General features: G+C 49.2%; 3 protein-coding genes across 3 annotated transcripts; 2 read left to right on the top strand and 1 right to left on the bottom strand.

The window, feature by feature from the left end:
- Nucleotides 1–24: 24 nt before the first annotated feature.
- Nucleotides 25–1343, bottom strand: ANOM_000331 (TauD/TfdA dioxygenase family protein; the record flags this gene model as incomplete). The annotated part of the gene is made up of 6 exons (XM_015545589.1): nt 25–138; nt 197–330; nt 387–423; nt 487–932; nt 1014–1219; nt 1288–1343. 6 exons carry the CDS (start codon nt 1341–1343, stop codon nt 25–27), a joined length of 993 nt encoding a protein of 330 aa, XP_015412178.1.
- A 4331-nt stretch (nt 1344–5674) lies between these two features.
- ANOM_000330 (iron-containing redox enzyme family protein) lies at nt 5675–7882 on the top strand (the record flags this gene model as incomplete). Its single annotated transcript, XM_015545588.1, has 1 exon — nt 5675–7882. One exon carries the CDS (start codon nt 5675–5677, stop codon nt 7880–7882), a length of 2208 nt encoding a protein of 735 aa, XP_015412179.1.
- An 804-nt stretch (nt 7883–8686) lies between these two features.
- fmpF (phenol 2-monooxygenase fsqG) lies at nt 8687–10781 on the top strand (the record flags this gene model as incomplete). Its single annotated transcript, XM_015545587.1, has 6 exons — nt 8687–8733; nt 8801–9084; nt 9136–9411; nt 9477–9809; nt 9872–9922; nt 9976–10781. 6 exons carry the CDS (start codon nt 8687–8689, stop codon nt 10779–10781), a joined length of 1797 nt encoding a protein of 598 aa, XP_015412173.1.
- Nucleotides 10782–11546: the final 765 nt, after the last annotated feature.

Below are 11546 nucleotides of genomic sequence, written 5' to 3'. Positions count from 1 at the left end.
ATAGTGCAAATCAAAACCCTGCACTTATTCCTCAAATGGCGTCTCGTATGGCCTTTCAGCCTGAGGCGTGAGTCTTGCCAAATGGCGTCGATATCCGTCTTCAAAGTCAAAAAGCGCTGCATGGGAGGTCACGCGATTCTGGGGTTTGTTAGCTATTATCTTTGTCCAAGACCCGATCTGATAGACTTAGACTTACATCATATACCACGACCGTACCTGGCTTCCATCGAAGCCGCACCTGAAGATCGTGAGAGAAGGCCGTCTGGTCAAACAGAAACTTAAGTAGAAGGTCTGACTCTTCCTTCTTGAGCCCAACTATACGCTTAGTGACTAGAGGGCTGATCAGTGATATACTACGATTATCTAAGGCGGTCTCCTATACTTACTGACATCGTTTACAAAGATCGCCTTTTCCCCAGTGGCCTATTTTCGCAGGTTAGCACTTCATAGGTCGGGCTTTGACAGGCTTTCACGGTCAATACTTACCGGATGAGTGCGCACAATTGGATGTGCCGTGGTGATGGCTGGCCGGCGCGAGTTGCCCCCCTCACTCTGGATATGGTCCGCACTCGTGTGCTCAGCTGTAAGTCCATGTAGCCTTTCACGAAAGGCAGGTGAAAGCCGTTGGTACGCCTGAACCATATCCGCGAAGATAGTATCGCCTCCACTTGGGGGTCCATCTAGGACGTAAAGAAAGGTTGTACCCGGTGGCTGCTCTTCGAAGCTTAGGTCAGAGTGCCAGTACACAGCGCTATTGCGGGATTGCAAGGCATTCGCACAGGTTTTGGCCTCAGGGCCACGGTGGACGACATGGATTTCAGGGTAGCCTTTGGGGGCAGCTGAGGTTGGATGAATGAGATGACGACCAAAGTAGCTACCATACTCAAGGGCGTCATCAATGGATAGATGGGCGAAATCCTGGTCTCGGAAGGCTGCATGGAAACGAAATCCCTGTTAGCCACCTGCCTGCACGCCTGGGAATCATCACGGAAGGGCCATCTAGTTTCACTTACCCACAACCTTTCGTTGGGCAACAAAGAGGGCCAACTGGTCTTTACCCTTGTTCGTTAATTGGCTTAGTTGGATGCCGCTCACCTCCGAGCCGAACTGAGGAGTGAGATGCTCGATGACGCCAATCCCTTGGGGAAAGAGGTCAGGAAAGGTGGAATCGGCATTTGTCCCATGCTCACAGTGTTCGAAAGGCTCCAGGGGCGGATATCTGCTAATAATCAGCGTTGTCAAGGTGTGCCGGCTGCAGGGGGGATAGACCTTGCCAGGTAGAATTACCTTTCTAGCTCTGGAACCGGGAGATAGTTGGGGAAGGATGCTGGTATTTGATCCATTGGATGGAAGTTCGGGATCTCCGCTTGTGCCTGGCCTCCTTCCAGTGATACGCGAGTGAGGTAATAAGTGGTTCTCAGCTCTGTGCAGTAAACCTCCTTTATAGCAAATTATGATACAACTGGATTCCTCGTGGTAACTAGACAAGATGCGAAAGGATCGCGTTGGTCTTGGTGGAAATGGTTGTATATCATTTCCGGTTTACGCGTCTGGCCCGGTGGGCATAGCTTCGCTTCAGCTTCAGCCACCCTTTGCCCAGTGGGTCCCGATGGTTCCAGTCACGAACTAGAATCCAGAGATCAACACGATCCTTTTCCCGCTCCATCTCGGCACAGGATTGGATAGATCTGCGATATGAATCTTAACTACTACTGAAGTCTAAAAAGCGGATACAAACTTGAAATACTGTTGGCCGTATTTTTTTCTGGAACGGACAAAACAATACTATTGTAATCGGATAAAGAAAGGTGATATATAGAACGCCCTCGTCTATCATCGGGGAGCCACCCTTTCTTTATAACCAGTCATTTTCTGAAGAAATACCACGATGAGCCTTGATCCCTCCACGCAAAAAGTGTTCGACGCGATCACCGCACGGTTGCAGGTTGTCAGCGATGGACGCATCAAGATGAAGCTGCAGGATGGAGGAAAAGTAACTGGCTACTGGGGTAATGAAGCCCCAACTGCTCATGTCCAAATGAATTGCGGCTGACCCTCATTTCTCACAGGCACTGCGCCCACAGGACGACGTGAGTGCCAGCCGACCTTCGGGCTTTCAATAACCCGCTAACATGGAGACAATGCCATAGCACACTTTGGATATATGGTGCCTTTAGTCAAGGTTGCTGAGTGTGTGGCAGCCGGTTGCGATGTCAGTTTCCACCCCGTGGTTCACCCCGTTGAAACGTATTGACAATCAGGAATAATAGGTGACAATCTACCTTGGAGACTCGTATGCATATCTCGTCAACTATGACGTTTCGCAGGAGATAGTCGCCCATCGGACAAGCTATTACCGTTTCCTCATTGGAGCCATTCTTCGAGCGATTGGAGTCGACATGTCCAAGATAGCCTTTGTGGCTGAATCCGAGTACACTTCAACTCCGCCATTCTGCAAGGATCTAGCCCGCATGCTTGTTCATTCTTCCCAGGAAGATATTAAAATGGTCGGTCTCGAGGTTACTACGGCCCACATGATGAGTCCATTGCTATGTCCGGTCTACCAGGCGCTCAGTGAAGTTTACATTGGTGGCGACTTTCAACTGGGTGGCCAGGATCAGGTGAGGGAAACCGAATAGTGCATCCCTACAACGTTGCTTGGTACTAATCTTCCCTGATTTATCCAGCTTGGCATGTTCGCCTACGCTGACAAGGTCCTCGCTCGTATCGGCTACCAGCCAGTGTCGCATCTGGCTAACGTGATAGTTCCCGGATTGCACAAGGATAAAATGTCGTCTTCTGCCTCGGCAGACACTAAGATCGAGTGGCTGGATCCACCAGAGACAGTCCAAAAGAAGTTAGAAGGCATTTCATGGGCAGAGCTTGACGGCCCAGCTGCGACAGCTGTCTTGCCAATGCTCCAGCATTGTCTCTTCCCTCTCTGTCATCTGGGCGCTTTGGGTAGCAAAGGAATCCCCGCCCAGCTGGTGGATGGGTCCACCAAAGAATACACCACGTATGAGGAGCTAGAGAGCGACCTACGAGCCGGGCACCTGCGGTTGGAAACGCTCCAACCGACGACAATCGCGCTCATCAACCAGGTATTGTCTCCAATTCGGGCCGAGCATGCCACAAATACAGAGTGGAGGCTGGCGGAAAAGCTGGCCTACGATGGTTAGTGCCAGTTTCATACACGAATACCATGAATATTTTACTATTATTATTATACCGCCTTTTTTACCACCTTAAACAGTCGACTTTTAAAGACAGCCAGCCCCCCTAATACCCTGTCTTTAGGAATTACCAGCACCCCGTCTTTAAATATTACTAGTATCCTGTCTTTAGAGACTATCAGCACCTTGTCTTGAGATCCCCTGGGACTCTAGTATCAAACTAGTATCTCCGGGGTGGTAGTAATATTTAGGGGTAGTAAGACACTACTTTTAGGGGCCGAGTAAAACGCTCAGATCTCGGGAAGAATTTTACATTGTCCGGAACTACGGCTTAGTCCGCCATAACTTTTCCGGTTCTGCGAACTTTGATGTCTCCACTCCCTCAGCTCGAGCTGCGCAAACGACCCGCTCGTTTCAATTGGAGGATTTCAGCTCTACTGCGGTGTACGGGTGGTTTTGTTGGTACTATGGTCCACCTACAGGCATCGGAACCCGTCGAATTCTGCCACTCGGATGCAATAGTGGTATAGTTAACGACCTATGACTCTGCGGAACTTGCTACTAATCGGTGAAGCAGGCTGACAGGGGCGTGACATGACGCACATGAAGAAGAGTAATAAATCATAGTAATCATGATAATATCAATGCAATAAAATAACATAATAATATTGGGTTAAAGAGAAGTATCATGTAACCTAAATAGCATTTAACACCCGACTGGTGGAGTTCTACTGCAGATCTCTAGGGCAAGTGTATCTCGAGCCTGCACGAATTGCCGCTAGGGAAAATCACGCACAGTTCAATGAACTAGTACAATAGGCTGAAGGCAGTTCACCGCCTGTATGCTGAGGTTGCCCATGCCGATCCCCCCCCACACCATCTAATTCACGCAGTGTTCGGGCGCAGATAATAGCTAACCATGTATCGTTCATGAGCGCCATCACGAGGTTGAGCCACCTTATGGAGGCAGGAATGGAGTCTGCCACTGGTTTGCTTCTGAAGCGAATTCGCCACGTTAACGAGGACGTGTCCCTCTCGCTCCTCAGCCCAACCCCACTGCCCCGTGGTCGGGTCACAGATCTGGCTGGCCATTTCCGTGCTCCATAAAAGGGTCAGGATGCCGTTATCAGTGTGTGTCGTATCGGGGAATTCATCCATACGTTCGACAGTAGGGATCTCAATTAGCTTTAGCCCCGAGTCATTGCTTTGGGTGTCTGAGTGACATGTCTCCAAACGGGCATCACCAGCTAGGCCCAACACGTCGGATAGAGTGCGTAAGAGCGTCATGGTTAGATCGTGACATTCGGCGGTGAAGCGAGTCAACAGCTCCGTGTGGGCTGCAAGTTGACCGGGACAGGCTAGATGGGGGCTTGCAAGCTCCTCACGGGCAAGCTGAGTTGTGGATCAATATGTTAGAGTTTGCTCGCGATCGGCGGTCAATCAACACGTTTTCAGGGAACATACTTCAAAGGTTTGATATCCATGACCAGGTTTGTACCTGCGCTAACGTTAGTAGGTTCTTGGGACGGGAAATAGCATATGGTGGACTTGCCCGCGATCAATGTCGGCCCGGAAGTGCTCTTGCTTCAGCTGGGAGGGTTGCTCAAAGTAATTTTTCGTAACTCGATACACCTGAGCCAGATCCGCTTGAATTGGTTTTCCGGCGACTCCACGCAAGTCCACAAGGAAAAATCCTGGACTTTGTGCGCCTTGCAGAAGCGCTTGGATCGTCTCCGGGTCCTTCGCTAGAAGTTGATCTAGGCTGACAGATCGCAGAGGGGTATACGTGTTGGGGGATATAGTAGCCATTGCAATGGTGGTAAGCAACTAGGCAGATTAGACAAAGGGGATAGATTCAAGAGGGATGGAAGAATTGTGTACTCGTACAGAATATTGCGCAGCAAGATGGGCTTTATACTTTGCTAGTGTAAGGGCCGCTATCCTTACTACTGCGGAGTATATACCACGGTGATATCATGGGTGTCACGATTGGACAGCCAAGCCCCCCAAGGAACTCCGTAGTGGATCAGTAGTTCAAAGGTCTTGACCCGCCAGCCTGCGGTAGAAGCCTCTTCGTGAAGTTTATTCAGCTCAAGATCAGCCTGTCGCTGCGGTTCAGTTCGGGTGCTAGGACTCTCGGTTCCTGTACATACTCAGCTCGGGGCAGCCAGCACAATGGCCGGCATCGAATGGAACCTTCGCCGCCCCACAGATGCTGTATGCTGTTTCAGTCGTTTTTCTCAGCCAGCCAGGCTTAGGGCTTGGTGTGTTAATCCCGTGTTTGGACGTATGTTGTTTTTCGGACACAACATTGTCGCATATCAGCGAGAATTCCGTGGCGACACACCCACTGCTATATGTTCTCAAGCATAGGCTTTCTGAGATAATAGTCCTTTAGGTTCACGCTCCGCACTACGGACTCAAGAGGTACCTATTGGTATACTGGCCATTACTGGTGTTGAGGCTGTTTGCATTGAACGGGTTGTCAACGCCACGCAAATATGCCTTTCTCCGGAACCCTTCTCTCCATTGTTGCTGTGATGTCGCTGCTCGCTGCGTTATATACGTTTTTGCGAGGGGCTCACAAACGGGCAGTCCAGCAGACATCCCACCGTGGAGTAAACGATGCAGAGAAGGAGCGCCATTTGCTCCATGATCCAATTGACAATCTGTGCCCTGGCGTGGAACGTACCATCGACTACTATCGATCCCTTTTTTCCAAACTACACAACATTGAAGATCACCAAGACATGCTACCGGAAGCCCGAGAGCTGCTCCTTTCTTTGCTTTCGGAAGCGATTGCAATCAACCCCGACAAGCACCGTGATCTCTTTGCAATCGACATCTGTGACGAAGGCCAATTGCTCGCATTTTTACATGACAGCCACAAGGAGGTCGGGGAAGCCTACACAAAGTACATCCAGGGCCGGAAAGCGGGAGGCCCGCGGATCCTCGCAGGAAATCGCGAACAAGCAGTCGCGATACTGACCCAGATGGCACCCCTCAAGTTGGTAGACGGTGCATGGCTGGGGCATATGCATCACATCACCACACTATTTGAACTTCGGCACATCACGAAGCAGGTCTGGCAAGTCCTCTCCGAGGAGCTGGGTGATGGATCACTACATCTCCATCATGCATATATCTATCACAACCTGTTGTGTGATCTCGGTGTGCGCTTGCCGGCACCGTATGAGCCAAGTTTCATAGATCCCGCGCACCAAATGAAGAGCCTCGGAGCATGGAAGGCGGCGGTCGTCCAGCTTCTCATATCACTATTTCCTGACGAATTCTTACCGGAGATTCTGGGGTATAACCTGCACTTTGAAGGGCTGAATCTCGAAACCATGGTCCTGTCGAGAGAGCTTCAGGAACTCAAATTAGATGCACAATACTTCCTTCTCCATGTATCCATTGACAATGCCCATTCCGGACATGCAATGATGGCTGCACATACAGTCACAGAGTATCTCTCACACATCCGGAAGAATGAAGGGTCTGCTGCAGCCAACACGGCGTGGAAGCGCATTCAGGCGGGCTATGCGTTGTCCGCACACCAGTCACAACACCTTCAGAGGGATATCTCTTCGCTGTTGTCAGAAGGCGTTAACTCGAACTTGGGTTCTAATGAGACTGTTACCTTGGAAGTTGATACTGACAATATCACAAAACTACTGGCAGACAAAGCCGCCGTATCAAGCAAATTGCATTCCGGGTGTCGTGCCCGAATTGGTGGAAAGCCCTTAGCGGAATGGTTAGAATCGAGCCTTATTCGTTCTAAGAGCGAGGGGCGAGATGCGCTCCACGAGTTGAGCAATGCTTCCCCATGGGTTGTAAAGGGAGCTCCCGAACGTAGCAGGTTGATTCGTGAGCTCGAAGTAGGGGGCAAGATGTTTGGCGCATTTACCATGGAAGAGGTGGAGCATTTGAAGACTTGGATTGTTTCCCTTGGCCAGAAAGAGCAAAGAGAGACAGCGTATTGGGACTTTACGGGTCGAAGCCAAAACGACCATGATCGCCATACCTCACTAGTCACAACACACTTACCATTGGCATCATATCCAGTTGCTTCTGATATTACACTGGATGAAACGATCTTCGATGCCCCTTTGAAATCCCACCCAATACCCTCTAGCGCCTGCAACACTATCTTGCCGTTATGGTTTGCTCATATATCGCTTCTGGAATCAGTAGTGAGCATTCCAACACGTGTCGCCTCAGAGCTCGGGGCAGCCATAGTTCGGGCTTTGAGAGCTCAGTACAACTTCAGTCCAGAATCAGATGGTGTTACTGGAATGGACGAAGTAAATCGAGCTGGTATGCCGGATCTAGTTGATATTGGTATTGAAATCATTGCTCGTCAAGGATTCGCTCCGTTGCCAAGATCCATCTCTGACGTTCTGAGCGTGTGGCCTTCAACATCTGCAGAGATGCTCTTGAGTACATCGAAGGCGCCCGTAAGGAACTTAGATGTCCTCCTGGGGATGTCGTTGGCCTTTTTAAGCCTCCAGTCGTCGGTCCTATGCTCTCCTGGTTTCCTGTCCCAGAGCAGCCAGTCTGCCTTGAAGAACATCATTGAACGCGAAACCTCATGTTTCCGAGTGGCGTACGGGATTCTTCGTCTGGACAGTCAAAGAATGCAAAACTTTACCAAAGGTTATCAAATAGCCCAGAGCATACTTGGGCAGACCTTGTCGGCGGCTGAATAGTACTAATAACAACATAAACACGCTTGATGAACCATTAGTACGCGTGGAATATGCATATATATATCCTAGCGCGCGTTCATCATTTCAGGAATGTATGAACTACGAGTTAGTATAAATATGTATAGATGCCTAATAAGATTCAATGGAATGTTCGAACACCTCAGCAGTGAGGTATATCAACGCTTGGTGGGCTAAAAGTAATGATACTGAAGGTGAGATGCCTTGCACATCAGCGCACTTTATATTGGCCAGATATCTATTGAACAATATCCTAATATCTCTGAGTAGGTGTTATGCTTTTATGTGTGTTCTAAAATGACTGTCTCTCGCACTGTACTCTATGATGCAATTACTCTTGGATATGTATATCTAGAAAGCTTTAGTCTATAGTTTGGGTCTGTATAAAAGTCATGATAGAAATAACCTACTACGGATCATGTAAATAAAGAACGAATCCTTCTAGGTTTAATTAGACTATATAGTGAGTGAAGTGATACGCATTGTCGATACACTGAGCCAGCCATCCATAAGTTGATGGAGGCATAACCGCAACCCAGTATCCCTGGCTGGTTCCCGCAATGACTAAATCTGAACCTTGACCAGCCACTACGACCAAAATTCCTCAGCTATTGAGTTCTCAAAATCCTAATATAGCGGCTGGAAACAGGTCAGACAGTAACTTTCCACCAGGCTTGACTGTGTCATAAACGGGGTCACATGACCCCACAACAGTCCTATACCTGGACATTGTAGGAAGCCTCTATTGATTTGCCATACCCCGTTTGTTCACGCGTCCTATGGACTATGGGAGACAAGGCCGACGTTCTCATAATTGGTGCAGGTCTAGCAGGGTAAGTAAAGTCCAGGATATGTGATGCAGGTAGAGGCCTTGCCAACTGACAACTGATGGGTCACTAGGCTCACTGCTGCAAATTGCTTCAACGGTAGCAAGAATCTCCGTGTACGAGTGATTGATAAAAATCCAGGCACAATCGAGAGAGGAAAGGCCGATGGACTTAAAAGCATCTCTCTGGAGGTTCTCGATACGTTAGGTATTGGGGATGCCATCCGCAATGAGTCGCATCGAGTGGAAGAAATTGCCCTCTGGGAGCCAGATAGCGAAGGAGGCCTTGTTCGATCCATGACGGTGCCGGATCGAGTTCCGGAACTGCAAAAGCCTAGAGAGGTGACACTGGACCAAGGTACAGGCGCAGAAAATGATTAAATTGAGTAAAAATTGATGAGCGAGATAGGTAGGATCGAGCATCATATGGTAGCAGCTCTACATAGACATGGTAACGTGGAGGTGTCATGGAAGAAGCGGCCGATCGGCCTGCGCGTTAATATTGAAGCTGTCGAGGAACCTCTTGCGTATCCTGTCACGGTCGCGATAAGGGATGTGGATGACGATATTGCACCGCCAGAGATTATCCAAGCTCGCTACCTAATTGCCTGTGATGGAGCTCATAGCTGGACAAGGAAACATCTCAACATTCCCCTCGTGGGGGATCTCACTGATTCTAGCTGGGGTGAGTGGCCTTTGGAGAGCCCCTATTACTATGATCAATATGGGCTCCCGCTGAGACGAAATTAGGAGCCATAGATACTGTTCCCAAGACCGACTTTCCTGATACTCGCAAGGTCTGCGTGATTCGTTCAGCGCAAGGTACGGTGATGGCTATACCTCGCGAGGGTAAACTGGTTCGGTTGTACGTTGGGATGGACGGAACTGGGCTTGACGTCGCGGGCGGGTTAGATGCCCGCGCTTTCACCGTTGACCATGTTATAGACTCGGCACGCTCTCTCATCTCTCCATATATGTTCGAGGCTGGCCATGTGGCGTGGTGGTCCGCCTACCAGGTTGGCCAACGTGTTGCAGAAGAGTTCTCCAGATATGACCGTGTGTTCCTTGCCGGAGATGCTGTTCGTAAGGGAAAGCCATTCTGCCTAACTTGCCCCCGAGGCTAATCAATGATGGACCTTCCGTAGACACACACTCTCCAAAAGCAGGCCAGGGGATGAATACCAGTATTCAGGAAGGTACGATAATTACCCTCGGTTAACCGCAATGAGAATTGACAAGCAAATCATAGCCTATAATATCGGCTGGAAGCTTCGTTTCTACCTTGAACAACCTTGTTCTCCATCGCTTTTATCGACATACGCGCACGAGCGAAGGCCCATTGCTCAGCAATTGATCAACTTTGACCGGGAGTATCTCCAGATAATGGCTACACCGAACCTTGATTCTGATAGCTTCTTGTCTGCATTTCTGCTCGCCATGAAGTTTACTACAGGAATTCGGATTCAGTACCCCCGATCGTTAATCGTAAGGCCCCCTCCACAGGTGGGAGAGACCACAGCTGTCGCTACAGGTCTATCACCCGGCATGCGTCTACCAGACTTCCAAATAGTTAATCAGGCAGATGGAGTCCCCAGTACTGCTCATCATCGGTTTGTTATGACTGGTAAATTCCGCCTCTTGATTCTTGCGGGGAGCATTTCGAAAGGACACATCCTTCGAAGATTATCGGCATTCGGACAGTGGTTGGCGACGTTTCAACAAAACCATTCGGGCACGGAAGCTATCACGATCCATTCGGCCCGACGAGGAGATATTGAATTAATGGATCTACCAGATGTCTTTCATCCTTGGAGCGATCAGTACGGCTGGGACTACTGGCGAGTCTATGCTGACGATGAGAGTTATCATGATGGCTGTGGAGAAGTCTATAAGCGTTGTGGTGTTGATCGAGACAATGGAAGTGTGGCCGTCGTCCGTCCGGATGGTTATATCAGTCTGATCTGTGATCTGGAGCAGGCAGATCAGATTAGGCACTTTTTTGATAACCTCGGGCCGCTGGGTTCAACAGTCGTGGCTCGTCATGCCCGGCTTTGATGTGTGAAGCTCAATATAAGAAAATACGGGTTGGAACTTCATGTGAAGAGTCTCGACAAGCGTATTGTGTACATAGCTATACAGGACTGGTCGGGCGAAGCGTTGGACGTTGATAGAGAATCGATGGCTACAACAGAAGTTAGAACAACTTTTTGTCACAGATCCTAAGGCTTGCACTGCAGGTGCGCAAAAGGTTCCAATATGTTCGAATGCAGCACCTGACACATATCGCCTTGCTATCACACTGCCCTATCAGTTTTGCTCAGTGTGTAAGTGATACCTGCGGCCCATCCATTTCGTATAATTGCCTAAACGGGCAGTACGGTCTTATTGACTCACTGAGTAATCACCACTTACGCATAGGGCGTCGTAGGCATTCTAGTATATCATGCATCGACGTATACATGATGTTAGTACGTGTGGGTTAGTCTCATCGCTTACTTTGGGTAGCATCGAAATGTCTCCTCGTGTACATGTGATGATTAACGTATAATACCTTATCGTGGTTTTAATTTATTGGCTCATCATTACGATTGGGCTGTGGATAATGTGGCATCTGGAACAGATTGCCGTCTCCTCCACATAGCGATCCAGACCCCAGAAGTTATGTCACCGTCACGCCAGTGGAGCATATCATCCTCTTTCAAATACTAATGTATAGTTGGGTCCAGGAGCGATCTCTATACAGAGGAGCTACAGTTCAGATTCATGAGCAACACCGACGTCGTATGCGCTTGTGTCTTATGAGGGAAACCCCAGTGGGTC

This window comes from Aspergillus nomiae (assembly GCF_001204775.2).
Source record: "Aspergillus nomiae NRRL 13137 chromosome Unknown contig00004, whole genome shotgun sequence".
NCBI classification, from domain to species: domain Eukaryota; kingdom Fungi; phylum Ascomycota; class Eurotiomycetes; order Eurotiales; family Aspergillaceae; genus Aspergillus; species Aspergillus nomiae.
Note: the sequence above shows the minus strand (reverse complement) of the source record. Positions and strands in the feature narration are given on the sequence as shown.